Source organism: Pungitius pungitius, chromosome 21, assembly GCF_949316345.1.
Source record: "Pungitius pungitius chromosome 21, fPunPun2.1, whole genome shotgun sequence".
NCBI lineage: Eukaryota > Metazoa > Chordata > Actinopteri > Perciformes > Gasterosteidae > Pungitius > Pungitius pungitius.
Genome location: NC_084920.1, coordinates 6,290,348 through 6,308,632, shown reverse-complemented (window position 1 = coordinate 6,308,632; position 18,285 = coordinate 6,290,348). Strand labels below are relative to the sequence as shown.

The window sequence follows — 18,285 nt, the reverse complement described above, 5'->3', positions numbered from 1 at the left end:
TTTAGGAGCCACACTGCCCCGTGACACTAACTTTGACCCCTCCCCTCCCCCAGATACCCCCCGGGCGTAGTCGGAGTGGCTCCAGGGGGCATCCCCGGGGCGTTAGAGGGCATGGGGCCAGGTGGGGTGCCCATTGCCCACACCCTGCCCTCTGGTACACACCCCTCCCAGGCCCCGTCGCCCAACCAGCCCTCCAAACACGGCGAGACCAGAGAGCACCTGACCGAGCAATAGCAGCAGAAGGGATACAAATGGCAAGCCCCTCCCCTCGCCCGACACGCGTCGACTTTCACAACCAACCGACCGACCGAATTGGGACCAAGAGACAGTGAGACAACACAAGCGGGAACTGAGGACGTGTGCTGGGGAATTCGTACTTTTAATGTTTTAGTTTCTACTCTCTTGTCTCTTTGGGTTCAGTGGCGACTTCACTCTTTGATGATGATGATGATGATGTTTTTTTGTGGGACACGCCTATGATTGTGGACACAAAGCCCAGTATTTTTTTTTTCAGCGCCCAGGGGTAACCCTATGAGACTCTGTCCCACACCCCTCACCCCCCGTACACCTCAGAGCTCACGGGAGACATCTCGACACACCGATGGGCGAACATGAGAAGAATAACAAACTTTGGCATCATGTGCAACTGGACCTTAACACCCCTCTCCCCTCCTTCCCTTCACCCAGCTCCAACCCTCCTTATGTAACTAATGTGTGTTGTTTAGCCCCCCTCCCCCTCCTCATTATGCCACAGAAGAGAACTATTTTTTTTCTTTCAATCTTCTGTGTGAATAACTAAAAATGGATCACTATATATATTTATCACTCGTCAGACAAAAAAAAGATTGCTCATCCGTTGGTAATCTAGTGTGGGTTTTGACCCTTTCCTGGCAATAACAATAATATCCACGACAGCTGTTGCAGTTGTAGGATTTCACCACTTGAGGGCCCTTCTACACAATGTGGGGGGGGTTCCTCATTGAGACCATAAGTTGCTCAAATGTGTGATTCTCTTTTTTTAAGCGGTAAACACTCAACATTCACTTCACATACATTTGATTGTTGCTGAAGTTTGACATTAAATGGATTGCGAGCTGCCAGCAAAGTATTTTACCTTTTCTCTTTCTGCGAAGAGTTTGTTGGTAATTCGTCAGTGTGACTGTGAGCTCTGAAGGAGGAAAAAGGTTTCTGATGACAGCTGATCGAAACCCAAAAGTGGCAGCAGCACGGATTGTGACCTCCCCCTTTTCTCTCAGCACATTTCACACAGAAGACAGGAAAGGGTTAAAGCAAACTTCTTTTCATTAATGACTCAGGAAAACCTTTTTGCAGATATTGTTTATTCCGAAATTCTGTCTTTGAGGAACAAAACAAAAAAACATGAGACTAATGTGTTTAGTCTGGATATTCTCTCTCCTCCTCCTCTCCATTGTGGTATTTTTATATACGAGGCGCATCCCACGTTTTTGGTGTTTAAAAGAGTTTTGAAGAGTCCTGTTAGATTTGTATTGCCTAGTTAAATGTTCCTATAACCATAGTCCTACGTGATCCACCCTCTCTTCTCTCCTTATTCTTTGTTCTATTGAAGGCCAGGTTCTTTGGGGGCGTCTCGTACTCTGTAAGAGCAATAGCAGAAACTCCTTAGTGTCCCAACAATAGCAGAAGAGGCAGCCAGCAGTACGTTTTTGGTTTTTAGTGTGAGTATTTGTATTTGTTTCTTGTACAAGGTGAACATTTAGCATTCAGTGCAGTTCAAATAAAAGATATGATTCGGAGAACCAGCGGTCTGCACCGGCATGATTTCACATTTTGTTTGTCTTGTATGGTTTTATTAGCAGAGCAGCTCCTGATGATACATTCTTTCAACGTAATCTTACATGATCTGGGTCATCAATTTTGTTTTATCTTTTGTCACAGTGGGAGGGAGTGGAGGGGGGGACCAAAGTATAAACAAGTCCTTCAAACAGAAAATGAAATGCATATTACATTTTGGTAAAGAGCAGTTGTGTGTTGAGGTGGAACGGGAAACCTATTTAAAAAATAAAAATAAAACATTCAGCAATTCCCACTGTTTTTAAAGTAACAGTGATGAACAGTAATTTAGTCTATGGCAAGAAAAACAAATCCATACTCAAGTCAAATCCAAACAGCACAGGAAGGAGACATTTCAAAACAAAGGGGGAACAAGTGAGTCAAATTTAATATGAATGCACTTCCCCCCCACCAGCATCACCACCACCACCACCACCCATTCTATTAGGACATCCGGCTACTAATCACACGTAAAAATGTCAGTAAACTTGTACGCATTCACCCCTCCCTCACAGACTGTAGGTATCATCTGTGCAAAATAAAATACTTCAAGACTGAACGGAGCCAACAAAACACAGATTAAACGGGGCAAGAACAAAAGGAATCGCCTCTGCGCACTAAATCTCCTACATAAATAAATAAATCCAAACATCAGAGGGGTCTGCAGAGGGATCAACAATCTGAAAAACAGGTGCTCTTTAAACCCACACACACACACACACACACACACACTTTTAAGCAACACTTCTGTCAGGCAATTCTGTAAATTAAAGTTCTCATCTAGTGCAGCTTTGGGAGTCCTTAAATACAGAATATTTTCCTATATGTTTTAATATTTCCAACAGGTCAAGATAATTAATTTGATAACAAAATAGGGCGTACAGGAAGGGAAGTAAAGAGGACATGATGTGCTTTCATAGGAGCAGTATTCAGGATTCTGTTTGTTGTTGCTGGTATCTTTTTCTTTTTTTTCTATCACGGAGCTCACACAACACATGCATTATTACAAGTATTAAAGATTTAAGTTACATTTTGGAGGGAAAAAAAGAAAGAAAATACAGACAGTAAGGTTCCCTCAGAGCCTTCAGTGTCCAGTCTCAAATTCGGGAGCTTAGTCTTCTCTACCTCGTCTCTCTCACTCATCGTCATCCTCCTCTTCCTCGCCGTCGGACAGAGAGGCACAGGGGCGGATCTGGCGGTATCGGTCCAACCACTTCTCCACCATCTGGGTGACGAGGGGGTGGTTGCGGCGGCGAGAGCTCTTCTGCATGGCCGCCAGCATGCCTCCTTCTGTCACGCAGCAGTCCAGCCATTCCCTCAGCAGCTTCTCCTGCTGCTCCTCGTTGCCCATCTGAGTTGGGGACAAAACACGCAGTTACTCCTTGTGACATGATCAAGATGCCAAACGGCCTGGGGGGGCGGCGGGGGGGGGGGGGGGGGGGAAACAGCCACGGACGTGCATCACAAACCTAAACTCACTCAACACGCTGGAAGCAATTTGTGGTAACTAGGCACCATGTGCTGTACCTAAAGCTCCTTGTTATCACTCTGAATGTACGCCCTAAGAAGGGGGTTAACAAATAGGAAAGTATATATCTTTATACACATGTAATATTAGCTCAAATTCAAAGAGTTCCTTTTAGTAATAAGGTTTAAAAAGTGTGAGCTGATCCTATTTTGATTTTAGACATTAGAAGCAAGAAATTAAATCATTTTGCAGTATCGGTACCTCTTGTGCAGACAGGAAGTGAATGTGCAGCAACTTCCTATCGCTGTCGACCAGTGGCAAGAAAGTGACCGTCACATCGTCATCGGTATTGAGGTTGGCGCCGGCCCCGCGATTGTCGTAGCCGTCGTTTTCCATGGCGACCAGGGCCGAGAAGTGGCCCCGTGTGTAGCCTAGGGCGATGGGGCTCTTCCAGCAGAAACTCTGCTCCCATAACAGAGGCAAGTAGACACCTGCATGCAAACACGCACACACAGAGTAAGAACAGCCTGGCACATGTTTGCACCACAACAACCACCACAGACCAGAGCCCTGCTGGCGATGTGATGTTTGAGGGGCGTCATCAGAAGTCGTAAAGTAATAGTATGTGTGTCATAAGTACAATGTGCAAAAACAAATCAAAAAGTGATGACATAAGTTAAGTGAAATTAAATTGAAAAGAATGTTATAGTATACATTTTCATGTCATAGTATCTGAAAAAAAGTCAATGTTTTTAAAAGGTCATAATAAATAAGGCAGTGTTAATGTGTGGGAAAAATAATTTTTTTTTAAGTATGTTATGTAAAAAACAAAGAATCACCTCACCTTGAAAACGAGTGTATCCTAACGTTTCCCCACGGAAACTTTTGTAGTACTTCACTCCGTAGACGATGATCGGTCTGCGAAGAATGTGTGCGAGAACAAAAATGTGCGTCTGCTCCAGACTGGCCCCGGGCTGAGGACGAGAGAAACACGTCGGAATCATGGAAACTGTCCATATTAATTCAGTCAAAACCAGTGAGTGGTGTTGGGACGGATCATGTGACATAACAGAGTGTCGGTAACCTGAGAACCTGGGACGCACACCGCACAACTGCTCGCAAAGAAACCACAGCTGCAAAGTGAGTCACATTAATAGGACGGGTTCTAAAGAGGACGATCCTGTCCTTTGGATTTAGTCTCTCCATCAACTCTGGGAAGCTTATGACACGGCAGCTTTTGCTGTGTGCGTCTGTGCTGTCTGTGCCGAGGCTGCATTACTGTGTGTGTGTGTGTGTGTGTGTGTGTGTGTGTGTGTGTGTGCGTACTTGCGTGCGTGCGCTTAAATTTGCAATTTGCAGAATCAGTATCGGTGGTACCTCTGGTTCTCTTGTTAAAGCTTGACATCCATATTATATATTCTACTGCATAGTGAGGAGTAATAGTTTTAATGTAGATGCTGCAGTCTAAATATCCACATTTATCGTTTTAACTCCATTTGAAAGTGACGGGAAGAACAAAACAACAGGGTTGGTCCCCACAAAAGCAGAAAACAAGGTCATTTTTGTGCAATGGGTAGGAGGCGGGAGGGCAACTTCCTCCATTTGTAAATGTTTGCAAGGCAGTTTAATTATTATACCTCCACAAAATGAAAGTCACCAAATAATTAACTTGGTGGCATTTCTATTACATTTGAATTTCCAAGAAAAACATTAACTTTTCAGATCATAAACCTGCCAAATATTGTATGTGAGTACTACTCCCTTTACAGCGAGCCCCATCCTACGGGGCCATTTTCTGTCCTTTGGATCGACAGACAGCGACAGAGACAGAGAGAGAAGAAAACCCCAAACTACCTGACTGGCCAAAGACAGGATGAAGGCCCAGTCCTCCTGCCACTGCTCTTCTCTCAGGGAGAAATGCAAACCAAAACTCTGCGAATACCACGACTCCCACTCCTTCCAGCGCGTGTAAAACCTAAAACAAAGTGAAATACGATTCAAGTGAACTTCATTTACATTTCTCACTAGTGTACGCCAATGTGAATATTCAAGGAATAAGCACATAAAACAAAGAATTTAAAAGAAGCACTCCTCTTTATATACCAAGTGACCTTGTGTATCTGATTGTGTGAGGCATGCATTTATCACATCAGCAGATAGACAACCGTCACTTCATCTTAGGACAGACACAAAATGACTTTTCACAGATAGAAAGGTCAGAAAGGTCAGGAATTAACGCAGAGCTCAGATGTGAGTGTTAGAGTTGAATCTCACAGGAGTCATGTGAGTGTAGAAAAACAGCTGTGAGATTTCCAAAGCATTTGGATATGAGGCTATATTTATAATACCCAACAGCATTCATCAGGAACTGTTTCTCTGTGGCCGCGTGACTCACCAATGGGAGCAGTCGTGCAGGCTGTCGTGGAGCGTCTTGCGGAGGACAGAGTCCTTGTCGTAGATGCCCCAGGTGGCCTGCAGGACAGAGTCCAACAGACAGTCTCCGGCCGTGCGGTTCCACAAGGCATACAGACGACTGTCCAAGCGCGTGCCCAGCTCCAGAGACCAGTTGATGACGGGAGATTCCTCCTCCAACTCTACGCACAGACAGAGAGAGGTGTGTGGGGGTAGGGGGAGGGGGTGGAGGATAGTGGTCATGTAGGAATGCTGGTGTATACAAATACAAACAGTCTGGGGCTGAGGTTGTGTCCCGGGGAGATTCTAAGCCACAAGATGCACCAGTAATTTGAAAGAAGGACAGTTACTCCTTCAAAATCCTAAAACCTGCACGAAAAAAGGGTCAAGGAGCAGCAATTCAACCCACCAAAGATAAGGGTGCTCCCCTTTTCTGTTTCCATCTTTCTTGATTCTATTTTTGTCATTAATATGGTTTTGGAGTAAATATCATCCGTGTTGTTTTACTTTCTCTCAGCTCTCAGACCAATGAACAAATACGACTGGATTCCTTAAAAAAAAAAAAAAAGTTTTAAAAAGGAGCCGAAGAAAAGCTGTGGCTTTGGTCATTAAATCGGTCAATAGGAACTCACGATGGGAGCCCGGCTGCTGCCCCGAGTGTTTCCGATATGCAACCGTAGCAGTTTGGGAAACTAATTAAGCATCGTATATCCTGCTTTTAAGCAGTTTTCTTTTCTCCCTCAAATATTTTAACACAACTTTTCTGATGCCTCAGCAGTGTTTAGATTAATTGATAAAAACATGACACACAGATGTAGACAGTACAGAATCTTTGGTACCTTTCTGCACATCCCGATCCAATACCTCATCGAACAGCTTCTCTTGGACAGCAGGCGGCAAGTCCTCTATATCTGTAATATGGGAGAGATGTTGTGATTTTACTCAACTTTAACCCTGTTGGGACCCTACACTGAGGGCAACAGTAATGACACACAGGGGTATTCTTTCCAATTCCATTTATTGGCAGACATTTTGTCAATAGCACGCCGTAAACACAAGCCCTGTACAGCATGTGGTGTCCCTCTGTGTATCGAACTGTGCATACACAAAAGCCAGAACACTGGTGGCTATTCTCTGGCTCAATACTGAATGGCACTGGCTTTGTTTGAAAGAGAGGGAGGGAGGGAGGGACCAACGACGGGGAGAGCACCCTGCAGCTGGCCTCCAGCCCACATTCTGCCTGAAAGGAAATACTTGGCATAGCATGAAAATAAATAAATAAATAAATTATCACTGAAGCCTGCATAATCTTCCATACAGGCGGCGCTGGCTGCTCCGAATCAGAATACCATGGCCATTTCAGGGAAGACATTAGGCCACAGGGATAGGACACTGAGCTGCTGTTCCTCTGAGAGATGCTGCACAAGGCCGACTCTCCAGAGTGGGGTGGGGGGGGGAGCACTGAAACGCAACCCACTGTTTAGAGGAGAGTTCTGCAGATGTGCATGAGCTACAAGCCTCAACATCAAATATTATTCGTTTTATTTTAATCTAATTCTTTGCCAGTGGAGGTCTTGATGTGTAATCACGTCCAATGATCCGAGTGCTGTGACCGTGGAGATCTGGTGGGTACCTGCAGGCAGGGTGAAGGTGACCGGGTCAGTGAGGAAGTAACAGGCAAAGTCCCCTTTGCGTTGATGTAGTGACGCTGCTATCTCCCTGCGGATCTGCTCCGTCAGCTCGGGACACACCATGGAAGGGATGCACTTGGCCGCCTGCTGGTTCACCTAAGAGACAAAGGACACACACATTCATTCATTGGACGTTAAGAGGTAAAAGAAGAAATATTTGCATGATCAGATACTTGAAACAAAAAGGGCCATGTCATTGCACGTGTACATTTGTCCAAAGACAGACAAATGTTGCCTGACTTTCTTTAATACAACAACTAATATTTTATACTTTTCTAAATATGTATTTTCCATATTGAGGCCCTTATATTCATATGAAGAGGCCATCTTTCTCCTTCAACCTTAACGACTAGTTTCACAGTGCCTTTCATACTCATTGCTTGCCCTCCTTGCAGCCCACGTCAGCTCTGTGGCATCGGGTCCATTAGGAACCAGCGGCAGGACCGCAGCCAGGCTAATCCTCCACCTAATCCTTAAAGTGCTCTTCTGCTGTAATTAAAGGCATTACAGGCATCTGCTGTACATATCCTCTACTAACGCAGGACAACTAGAGAATGACGTGGTTGTTGAGGCGGAGAACAGAATAGGCATGACAAACACAGGGCGCTCGTTCCATTTCATAAGAGACTACAATCCACAAAACTACAGATTGTGTGTAATGCAACCCGGGGTGTAGTGCATGCATTCAGAATATTGTGTGTGGTGGGGGTTTAAAATCGATGGACACTACTCAAAAAAAGGGTAAACCCGTTATTCCAGCAGAGGCGAAGACAAACTGAATCCATTATCTGCTTACCTCTGTGAGCAGGATAGCTAGCATGTCCTGCCTCTGGAAGCGGATGGCCAGATGGACCAGAGTGAAGCCCACGTCGAACGCCGAAGACCGGCTGAGGAGCTGCACTTCGTCGGCAGTGAGCTGCCGGGCGATGTCCCCGCCGGACGACTTGTAGGCCTCGATGGCGGCCAGGTCTCCCTCCACCACGCCTGCGGCAGGGGGCAGAAAGTAGGGTCAGACAGCAGGAGAGACAGACATTCATGAAGAACATTTCCAGACCATTTCAGTCAACAGCACTACAGAATTCACCATACAATTGACTCGAACCTCTGAAAAACAATTTGAAACCAAAAGCGTCACAACCGCCCTGCGGCATTCATTCCAGGGCTGTACAAGAAACGATGTGATGAAATGAGCACATTCCCACAGCAAACACTGGTGTTTCTGCATATCACTCTGTCAGGCCCAACCAGCGGAGACTGCACCATTGGAGAGGCCTGTGTCAGGCAGAGGACCGTCTGTGCAGATTAGCGTCCTCTCCCCCTCTCTTTTAGAAAAATGCTGGTCTCAACATCAGTCACATCGAGCGCCGGCTCGTTCTGACAGAAGGGGGGGGGGGGGCTGTCCTCTCTGCCAGAGGGACACAACGGTTACCTTGAGCGCACATCGGGGGAACGTGCCAAGAACGCCTGGTGCCTTTGACACATGCCGGCTGCTACTTTGCAAACACAAATCAGTTTTTTTGTTTTTTTAAAGAGATGCCAAAAGGATTTTGGCTGTGGCATAGAGCTACTGCCTGGTGACCCATTTTTGCAGGGGGATGACCAGAAGGTCATTTGAAGAAAAAAAGATAGGGTTTAAATCAGTTATCCTGAAAACCCCTGCGTCCCAATGCCACATTTCATTCTCACTAGGGTGCATTCAAAACGGTACATCCTGATAGCGATTAATCTACATATCACAACTTCCAATAGAATTTAAGCCAAGGACCCACGTTGCATAACTTCCCCTGTTCCCTGGCTATCTGTACTATTGAATAAATAAAGACAAAAACAGTAGATAACAACAGAAATAGAACACTGAATATCTAGAAAACACATACCACTTTTTGTTTTGCTGTAGGTAGTAAATAGCTGGTACTGTCGGTTGACTGTTGTGATGCTTGTTTCATGCAGATTCATTTCTTGACCAGAATCTTTATCCTTCGGAGGATCTTTAGCCGGACTCACTGCACTGAACTCTGCTGAGGCTTATTTTTACATTTTCTCATTAACTATCCCACTTTCCTACATGAGTATAATGAAGACTTAATGGACGCTGTGCAGGATTCATAAACAGCAGACAGTTGGCACACATTCTAAAGACTGTATTAATATATTAGTATGCTGGGATTAGTCTAAATGTAGGTCTCATAATGGCAAGAAATGGGCCATTGTAAACAAAAGGCATCCCCATGTGGACAGACTGTAATATTGTGTTATTTGAACTAATCAAAATGGTTTTGTAGTCACTGATCAACAAAATCTTTACAGTGTTCTATGGCAACACCGAGCTCTTTCACAATATGTTTTGAAATCACATACTGTACACAACGTCATCTCAAGCGATACCAAAATGTAAGAATTATATGTTTTAATAGAGACAACTATTGCATGCAAATGGAAGACTCACCGGGTAAAGCCTAAACAAATGAACAATATTAAACAAACAGGGACGTGCTTCCTTTTCTGTGTGTGTTGGGAGGGGGTGAGGGGGGGGGGGAGGGGGGAATCAATGGGATCATCCCACTTTGGCCCAAATACAGAGCTCTGAATTATTATTTATTAAAACATGAACCAGAAACATCTAGTTGTGCGGCATGAGGAAGTGCCTGGCTCGGCTATAAAGTGCAACTTGACTCAGGCACTTCCTCCCTTTGAAGAGCCCAACTGTAAAAATAAGAAGTCGGCTGACACGGTAGGAATAAGAAGGCACAACAACATTCTGAATGAAATCAAATGTCTGCATGAGGTAAGGGAAGAACATGTCATCACTGCGACCAAAGAGTAACTTCAATTCCACAAGTAGAAGTTGGAAGTGGGGCAAAGGTCAGGAGAACACGGATTATGTGATACATTTTAATTTGTCTTTTTTTTGGAGACCGGTGTTTATGTCTTGTCAAAAGGTTATTTTGGCCTCCTAGAGCACACAGGCACCACTGTTCCCAGAGAGGGGGGGGTGACTGCGGGCCAGGAGAGTCTCTGGTCCACAGGCTAGCTGCGCTACCCAGACGGCCCATTCATCCCGGCCAGCTGGGAAGCACTTACACCCTCTCAGTGTTTCAAAGCCACACTTGGCGGCAGAGCGAGGGCATCCATGGGTTCGCTGCTGAGACGGATCAAGTTCCTACGAGCCATTGGGTTACGCAGCTTTACAATAATGCCATTCAGTGGCATTTGTGCTTTATTTATTTTACTTTTCCTCTCACTACAGGGAGATATTTTCCACTTGAAAGCACTACCTTGTGGAAGGGAACCCTTCTCACAGTGTGCCAAGCGTGCCAAGCGTATGTTTGAAAAGAAATGCCTGTTGTACGATGTTATCTGGAGACTAAACAATAACATGTTGCCATTTATTGATAAAAGCCCAAGTGGATTACACTACAGTGTTTACAGGGTGAGGTCCCACCATCAATGTAATAAAGTAGAACTAAGAGGAAACAATGTTTTGCCATTGGAACAAAAACAGTGGCCTTTGACTCAATTGCCTCAGTAAGTCAATAGAGAATGACATCATTGAAGGAAACAAAAAGCTGGCGCCACAATAGAAGCGTTGTTACAGGGAAATTTGGGAGTAGAATATGGATAATTTGTCTAAGTACTATTTAGGCAAATCAGAGAAGTAGAAAACGTTTTCTTACAAATAACCAAAACCCAATACTTACTTTGACTATTTGTACTCATAATGGACCTTGAAGAAATGATATGTAATATTGTATAAAAACTCACCAGCACATGCATTGAGGAACAGCCAGTCCATTTTCCTCATTCGATTTCTAATCTGCTTTAGCTTCTTGAAGTCGACATCTTGCTCCTCTCTGCTGCTCATGGCTCCAGCGGCAAGCCCAATCCTCTGGAAGTCCATTTGGACATTCTCTTCCCTCTTGGGCATCGGAGGGGACCTCCTTTGGCCCAGGCCTCCGCTGCAACTGCCCCTCCATCGAGACCTGTCCTGTTCGTTTATTACGGGCGTTGGCTCTGTGGAGTCGGCCAGCTCTATGGCTTCCTGGGTGTTGGGCTTGGGGTGGTCACAAACGACGCACTTCGTAGTTGTGGGCCAGTTCTGGTAAGTGCAAACTGTGCATGTCCAGTGCGGCGGATGCGTGTTGAGTCTGTTTCTGTCATTGTACTCCTCACAGGTATCCACCGGAGAGTGGCGAGAAGGACGACAGCCCGCATTGGAGCCCGATGTGTGGGGTGTCTCGGTGGGGCTGCTGGTCCTCAGGCGCTGACACAGACACTGAGTGCAGCGGAGCGCTCGGGGCCAGTTCAGATAGGTGCACATCTGGCAAGACCACTTGTTGGCAATCTCGGCCATGCTGGCTGGCCGGACTCTGGGCCTAGCACTGGAGTCGGGGCAGATGAGGAGGTTGCTGCCGCTCTCGGTCCTTGGAGGGTCCCACTCCAGACCGGGGTCCAGATCGGGGCTGTTCTTGTAAGGTTCCTCTGTGATGATGGGACCCCTCAGCCTCTGTGCACGGCACATCGTGCACTTAACTGCAGACGGCCAGTTTTCGTAAGTGCAGTAGTCACATGACCACTTTACCTTCTGTTCTGTCATTGTGGATCACTTTGGATGGTTAAATTGAGGTGAGGAATCTAGTTAGACATAAGGGACAAACAAAAAGAAACTTACGTGATCTTGAAGGTCATCAAATATGATAAATTAGTTTTGTGTTTTAGATACTACCAATACTTATATTTCACGCAGTAACATTAACCAAGTATGTATTCTTGCAGTTAAAGCCAACGTGGTCAGGACACTGGCATGTGATTGTTTAATTGGATAAAAAAATTGCATGCCAGCGGTTCTTTATAATTATGAGTCTCGTTAACAGCCTCGGGTTGGTACAGATGACGGCTGGCTTTGTTGTGCTGTAATGTTAGCTTCGGCTTGACGTTAGCAAGCCCGGCTAGCTGTCCAGCTAACCACCTGGCATACATAGCCAGTTACCGTCAATTATAACGGTTAACAACCATTCCATATCTAGTAAAAACACGAAACACGTCATATTACGGAATATTTTTAAGAAAAATGTGTAAAACTCTTACCTTTTTGCGGCTGGGCCCGTTTTCCAAGAGCTGCTGAAAACCACAACAAACCCTTTTTGTACAGACCCCCACCTTCCTCCTGCCTCCTCCTTTAGCAAACCTTTCCCAATCCGAGTTATTTCGACTCCTTTGGGCTCTCACATGTTTACCTCCGCGTACGTAAACAACCAGACCTCGGAAAAGCCTTCGTACTCCGTGAATCATGGTATAGATATACGACGCTCCATGGTTTGCGTGCCTCCGTGTTGTTTAATGGCGGCGGCAGCGAGACAAATGAGTAGCAGAGCCAAAATAAACGCTCGCCTGCTTTCGTCACGAATCATCTGGCTCAGCTCTCAAGGCCATTGGATAAATGGAAAGAACCATGTTGCGTTCACGAGCCTTCGGGAATGGTTCGCGCAATCATGAGAGGTTCACGAGAACTCTTGGATTTGATATTAAGGGGCATACAATATTTGTATTTTATTTGCCACGGTTCAAAGTCCAATATATGTATTTTTTCGCGTTTTTAAATCAGTGGAATAATGGAACAGATGGTTCAGAAAAACCCCACTTTATCTTCAACACTTAAATATTTGTTCCTTGAAGACAAATTAGGTAAATTAATCCAGTCTAGGATCACAGGGAGGGAGAACCAAAACAACGATTGCTCACTGTCGGATCCTGGTTGTATAAAATTAAAGGTATTCTAAAGGAACCCGGGTGTGCTGAAAATCAAGTTTGTCATATCAAAAACATAAAATACAAGCCCCTTAATGTAACTAAGGTAGTGGAAAAAATATATCCTTTCCATTCGACTATGATCGAATGCTAATTGCATTTAAATATGCATTTTCATATGCATGTCGCACAGTACAGCAATCTTCCTTCAATAAAGATACAAAATGACCAGCCCTCGGTCCAGCCTCGTCCTTGCCCTCGTTTAAAAAGGCCATATTTATGAAAAACATTTAGGATTTGTCAATTAATGCATTTTAAAACATTTAGTCAACACTCAATTAAGATATTTACTAAGGGCGTTCTTATTGGGGAGTTGATTTGTGGAAAATAATCTCCAATCAATAGAAGCTTATATTATACATTATAATAATTATAGTATTTCTCAATGTAAATCTACGGAGAACGTTTTTTCCGCCCCTTCGCGCATGCCGTCACGTGATGTCCCCGGAAATTGTAACTCCACCATTCGGCCACAACGCGAGGCCTGCTTGAATGAATGGCGCTCGTCCCCATTGCTGTCGCTTGACTTTACCATGGCCGCTCTGTTGACCCGGCTGCATCACATTTCGCTCAACGTCTCCAATGCGGAGAAAGTCACCGGAGACCTCGTCTCCAAATTCAAGTTTAGCTTGTTCGCCACCAGACTGACCGACGGGGCCAAGCAGCTGGCCGTGAGGAAGGGAGCGGCCGTCTTCATCGTGAACGAGAGACCCGGCCGAAGCGGCATGAGAATGAATGAGAATAAGCTCCACGTGGGGAAACACGACCCGGGTGAACCGTCGAATTGCCTCTATGACGTCAGCTCGCGTCACCCGGTGGACACCGTAAACAACGTGTGCTTCGAGGTGGACGATGTGGAAAGGTCATCCAGGGATCTGCGCCGCCTGGGCTGTAATTTCATGGTCCCGCCCACCACGGTTCACGACCGGTGTGGTTACGTCACCTACTCGGTAGTCAAATCCATCGTGGGGAACGTGTGCCACACGTTGCTTGACAGGACTAAATACAAGGGCAGCTTCTTGCCCGGGTTCGAAGGCGTCGGGAATGACAGCCGCTCGCCAGACGCGGACACGTCATGTCCAATCACACATTTCGATCACATAACGTACGTCTGTCACAGGAAAACAACCCAACAGGTCATGAGGTGGTACGAGAAGCTCTTTGGTTTTCAAAGGTTTTTCATTGATGGGTAAGAATTCCAACCATTTACTGTTTAATTGTATTGTATTTCCAGACTCAGGAGTCCATAAATAATACCAAAATACAATGCAGTACACAAGCATCACAACCGCTGTATTGTCAGCAATAACAAAAAGGTAATTTGTTGGATTTCTTTTTCAAGAAGAATACTTTGTATCACCCTAATGAGGCTTAGTCAAGGCCTTAACGATTACATTCACAGGTATATTTAATCAACCTTTAGATTTGTAGATTAAATTCCTTGAGACGGCATGAAACGTGGTCACAAACAAATTACTCGCATTTGATCCTAAAAGCATCATTAGACCTTTCTTCTCTCTTCATTTTTGCCTTCATACCTGAGTTGCATAATGAATCTGCCCTTTTCTTCTGAATAGGGGTGAAGATGTGGACGAAGGTTTCGTGATAAACCAGGAGGGCATTGGACTGCGTCTCACCGCCATGGAGTACTGGAAATGCAGCGAAGCTGGCATTGCTCTCCCTTCCACTGACAAAAAAGAGCCTGATTGCAAGTTTGTGATAGCAGAATCGCTCTCTAAACAAGGTAGATGTTGCAACTTTGAAGCTATTTTATTTCTTCCCTAAATTAGGGCCACGATACACAATGCATCACTGTGTGCTTGCACTTGTTCCAGGCAGGAATCAGGTTGACACCTTCTTGGAGCAGCACGGCGCCCCAGGGATCCAGCACATCGGACTGTACACGGAAAACATTGTGTCCACTGCTGGTGCGATGGCCCATGCCGGAGTCCAGTTCTTCTCCCCTCCTCAAGCCTACTACATGCAGGTTGGTCTGACGTCTGCATTGATCAATGCATGAAATGGCCCATGTTGCATTCAACAAGTTCCAGATATATAGTGTAGTTAATCAATGTGTGCTATATATTTCTCTGATATGCTAATATCAGAGAAACAACACAGATCAAGGTTGTCCTTATATGGTGCAATTGTGGATTTGGAATATGGAGTTAAAAAAAACAAGAACTTGTTAACTGTGTCTTAACTGATGAGACTGAGAGGAAATTAAAATAATTTGATAGCTTGGGGTCATATATAAAGTATTTTCAATAATATATATATATATATATATATATATATATATATATATATATATATATATATATAAATAAAATGGCAGTCTTTGCTTTTCGGTCACGATTCATACACAAAACCTGTTGTGAATCGGCTTGCAAGGGTCTGTCATATTTAAAGGGTGGGGGTCCTCTGGACACATTTGAATAATCTTCTACGGTGGTTAACATCCATTAACCTTCTTGCGGGCACAGGTGTGCAAACGGCAGGAGATAGAGGAGGCGGGACACAGCCCCCAGATGCTGGCGAATCACGGCATCCTCCTGGACACAGACCTGAACCGGGATCAGTGGTCCAGTGAAAAGCGAGGGTGAGAGGCAACTTTAATCATGCGCCACTTTTACCTCCTCATCATAGGTCCAGATTCTTTTTTTCCAATCGAGCGTCCTCACCTCATCATTGTCTGCCTTCCAGGTACCTTCTCCAGGTGTTCACCAAGCCCATCTTTGCAGAGGACACCTTCTTCCTGGAGTTGATAGAGCGAAGGGGGGCAACAGGTTTTGGTGAGGGCAACATCAAAGCGCTTTGGAGGTCCGTGCAGGCGCACATGGAGACACACAGCGACGATTCTCAAGGAGAGGGATCCCCGAAACCTGTACAAACCTCCCAAGTATTAGTCAATCCAGATGAAGAAAATAAAATCAGAGTGCTTTTGAAATAAATTAAAAAAATGTGAAATGTATAAATACATGTAATATATTTACAGAGGAGTTTTCTACAAGTGCTTTCAATGTTGTTTTTATTATTTAGTGGTTTATCTCAAGCTGCCTTTTGCACTGGTGACAAGTAAAAATCCTAAATTACATTAATCTCTCTTTTAACACAACGTTAATATCAAATTTTCAAAGCTGCACTTTAAACAAAGTGGGACATTAACAGATGTTACATGCACACTGTAGCAGTAAAAGAATGTCTGTGTTTTAATGTGTCAAAGCAAAACACCTGCCTGAATTCACAGCAACTGTTTCAATAAATCTGTTTCCCAAACCACACCATGAAGACCAATTACTGTCCTCATAAGAAGGTGCTCTTTGTTTCATGGAAATTAAGACACTAGTGGAAAGGTTTATTTTACTAGAATTTGTCAAATTGTATCAAAAATAAAAAATTTCACAATTAGTGTAGGATAATCGTTAGTTTACACATTAAAGCATAACATCTGTAAAAAGTATTCATAAAAACAATAAGTAACCTATTACATATAATGCTAATTTGGTTTAGTACAAGATCAGACAAAGTAATACTTACTAAACCTTAAACTATACTAAACAGTGCATGAAGTAGGTAAGGTTGGCTCTATATTGACCTGCTAGATTGTTGATTGACAGCTTATGCTCGAAGTTGCATTGATGGTAATACTTCCATAATAAAATCTTGTTTTCGTTGTTAGTTGCACTTATTTAGGTACATTTTGCTGAAAATACTGTATGTATGTCAGGTTTTGAACACAGGATTTTTATGTAATGTTTTCACTATATTACTGTTACTTTTACTTCCCCAAAACGTCCAAATATAAAATTGAAATACTGACCTTCATCTATTTACTCAGGCAAAACGTTTTTTACAGTTTTACATCTATAGTATCAAATTTGTCAAGATTCTCAAATGATAAGATTATAAGTAATCTTCTTTAATCATAGCTTCAAAATGACCTTTTTTCTCAATACCCCTCTCACGCAGTCACTCATGAGCCGCTCCTGAAAGAACAGCTGCATCTCTCGTCAGATGCCGGAGATTCTAGCAATGTGCTCGTTGGGCTCAAACGCTGCTTTGGAGCCTCTTAGAAGGGATCTTCGAAACCCACAGAGATGCCAGTTCAATTAAGTTGGCTATAAACATCATAGGAGAGGATTAGCAGGATGGATGAGAAGGAGTGAAATTTATATGGTGTTCCATGAAAGCCATATGGTCTCTTTGTGAGCTGTAATTACAGTATACCCCACTGGGTAACACCAGAGAACAAGTTCAACAACAAGCTGCAAAAAGTGAACTTTTATTTGAATGTACTTCCGCTTATTGACAAATGGTTCCAGTGTTTTTCTTTTACATTGCAAGACTGAACATTTTTAAAACATGACATATTTTGAAATTTGTTTGTGCAGATATAAGCTTATGGGCTTTGGTAATGACAACCAAAGTCCAAATTTGATCGATAAACCTAAAACATTAGAATGGGCAATGTGGTCAGTGAAGGAGAGGATTATCTGTTCATTAAAGTTGAGAAGTGGATGGCTCCTGTAACAGGAGTCCTTCAGCCATCTGTTTGAGACCAGAGTGAACCACAGATGGCATGCAGAAGTCTGCATGGGGTCTCAGTGCAGGGAGTTGGACGCTCACCTCTTATTTACTGTCAACCATATGCTGGTTGCAGTTACACTGACAAAGTCAAAGAGACATGACTAGCAGCACCTAAATCAAGGTTCATTGTTTCCCTTACATAGGAGCTATTACTCTTTAGTTTTGATTGGTGCATACTGCCCCCTACGGTTTTGACTGTCACAACACACACCGCCAAACGTGATGAGTTGCAATACTTCTGCTTCTTACAATGAGCTGATTTGCTGAAGCTGTTTTGGTAAAAAATAAATGAAAAAACAACGTATCAGCCCCACACTGTAACTCACACAGTGGAGAAGACAAATCCTCGGTGCCCCTTCAACACAAAAGGCAGACAGTCTAAAACCTGAGGAGGACAATCTGGGGGAGATTAGTGGCACACAGCAGATGTTACTCCTTGATTAAGAATAGTGTGTGCCAGGGGTGAGCTTCAGCTCCCCAGCCTTCTTTGGCCCAGTGGGTTGACTT

At 44.2% G+C, this 18,285-nt stretch overlaps 3 protein-coding genes across 7 annotated transcripts in view; 2 read left to right on the top strand and 1 right to left on the bottom strand.

Moving 5' to 3' along the window:
- The window catches only part of LOC119213146 (C-terminal-binding protein 2), a 72,239-nt gene extending 70,461 nt beyond the window's left edge, over positions 1-1,778 (top strand). For 4 of the 5 annotated variants that reach the window (XM_037464222.2, XM_037464220.2, XM_037464221.2 and 1 more), the window contains one exon: positions 54-1,778. In XM_037464222.2, coding sequence (XP_037320119.1) covers positions 54-234 — 181 coding nt within the window. In that variant the 3' untranslated portion in view covers positions 235-1,778. The remainder of the gene's footprint in view (positions 1-53) is intronic. The other variant, XM_037464224.2, reaches the window with a different exon arrangement.
- Positions 1,779-1,938: 160 nt separating this feature from the next.
- Positions 1,939-12,724, bottom strand: zranb1a (zinc finger, RAN-binding domain containing 1a). Its single transcript, XM_037464219.2, has 10 exons — positions 12,469-12,724; positions 11,146-12,015; positions 8,180-8,367; positions 7,326-7,479; positions 6,532-6,603; positions 5,676-5,874; positions 5,135-5,255; positions 4,125-4,254; positions 3,542-3,771; positions 1,939-3,163 (listed from the first exon to the last, which is right to left on the bottom strand). The coding sequence occupies exons 2-10, from the start codon at positions 11,975-11,977 to the stop codon at positions 2,948-2,950; spliced, it is 2,142 nt and encodes a 713-aa protein (XP_037320116.1). The 5' UTR covers positions 11,978-12,015; positions 12,469-12,724; the 3' UTR covers positions 1,939-2,947.
- Positions 12,725-13,035: 311 nt separating this feature from the next.
- Positions 13,036-16,476, top strand: hpdl (4-hydroxyphenylpyruvate dioxygenase-like). Its single transcript, XM_037464225.2, has 5 exons — positions 13,036-14,377; positions 14,766-14,932; positions 15,024-15,175; positions 15,675-15,790; positions 15,895-16,476. Exons 1-5 carry the CDS (start codon positions 13,614-13,616, stop codon positions 16,139-16,141), a joined length of 1,446 nt encoding a protein of 481 aa, XP_037320122.2. The 5' UTR covers positions 13,036-13,613; the 3' UTR covers positions 16,142-16,476.
- Positions 16,477-18,285: the final 1,809 nt, after the last annotated feature.

What these genes read in the sequence shown, in the direction of transcription:
- zranb1a (XM_037464219.2), bottom strand. Translation starts at nt 11,977, where the DNA reads ATGACAGAACAGAAGGTAAAGTGGTCATGTGACTACTGCACTTACGAA. An exon ending in CACCTTCACCCTGCCTGCAG is followed by an intron (nt 6,604 to 7,325) that starts GTACCCACCAGA and finishes CCCATATTACAG; the next exon opens with ATATAGAGGACTTGCCGCCT. An exon ending in AGGATACACTCGTTTTCAAG is followed by an intron (nt 3,772 to 4,124) that starts GTGAGGTGATTC and finishes GTTTGCATGCAG; the next exon opens with GTGTCTACTTGCCTCTGTTA.
- hpdl (XM_037464225.2), top strand. Translation starts at nt 13,614, where the DNA reads ATGCCGTCACGTGATGTCCCCGGAAATTGTAACTCCACCATTCGGCCA. An exon ending in AGAATCGCTCTCTAAACAAG is followed by an intron (nt 14,933 to 15,023) that starts GTAGATGTTGCA and finishes CACTTGTTCCAG; the next exon opens with GCAGGAATCAGGTTGACACC. An exon ending in TGGTCCAGTGAAAAGCGAGG is followed by an intron (nt 15,791 to 15,894) that starts GTGAGAGGCAAC and finishes TCTGCCTTCCAG; the next exon opens with GTACCTTCTCCAGGTGTTCA.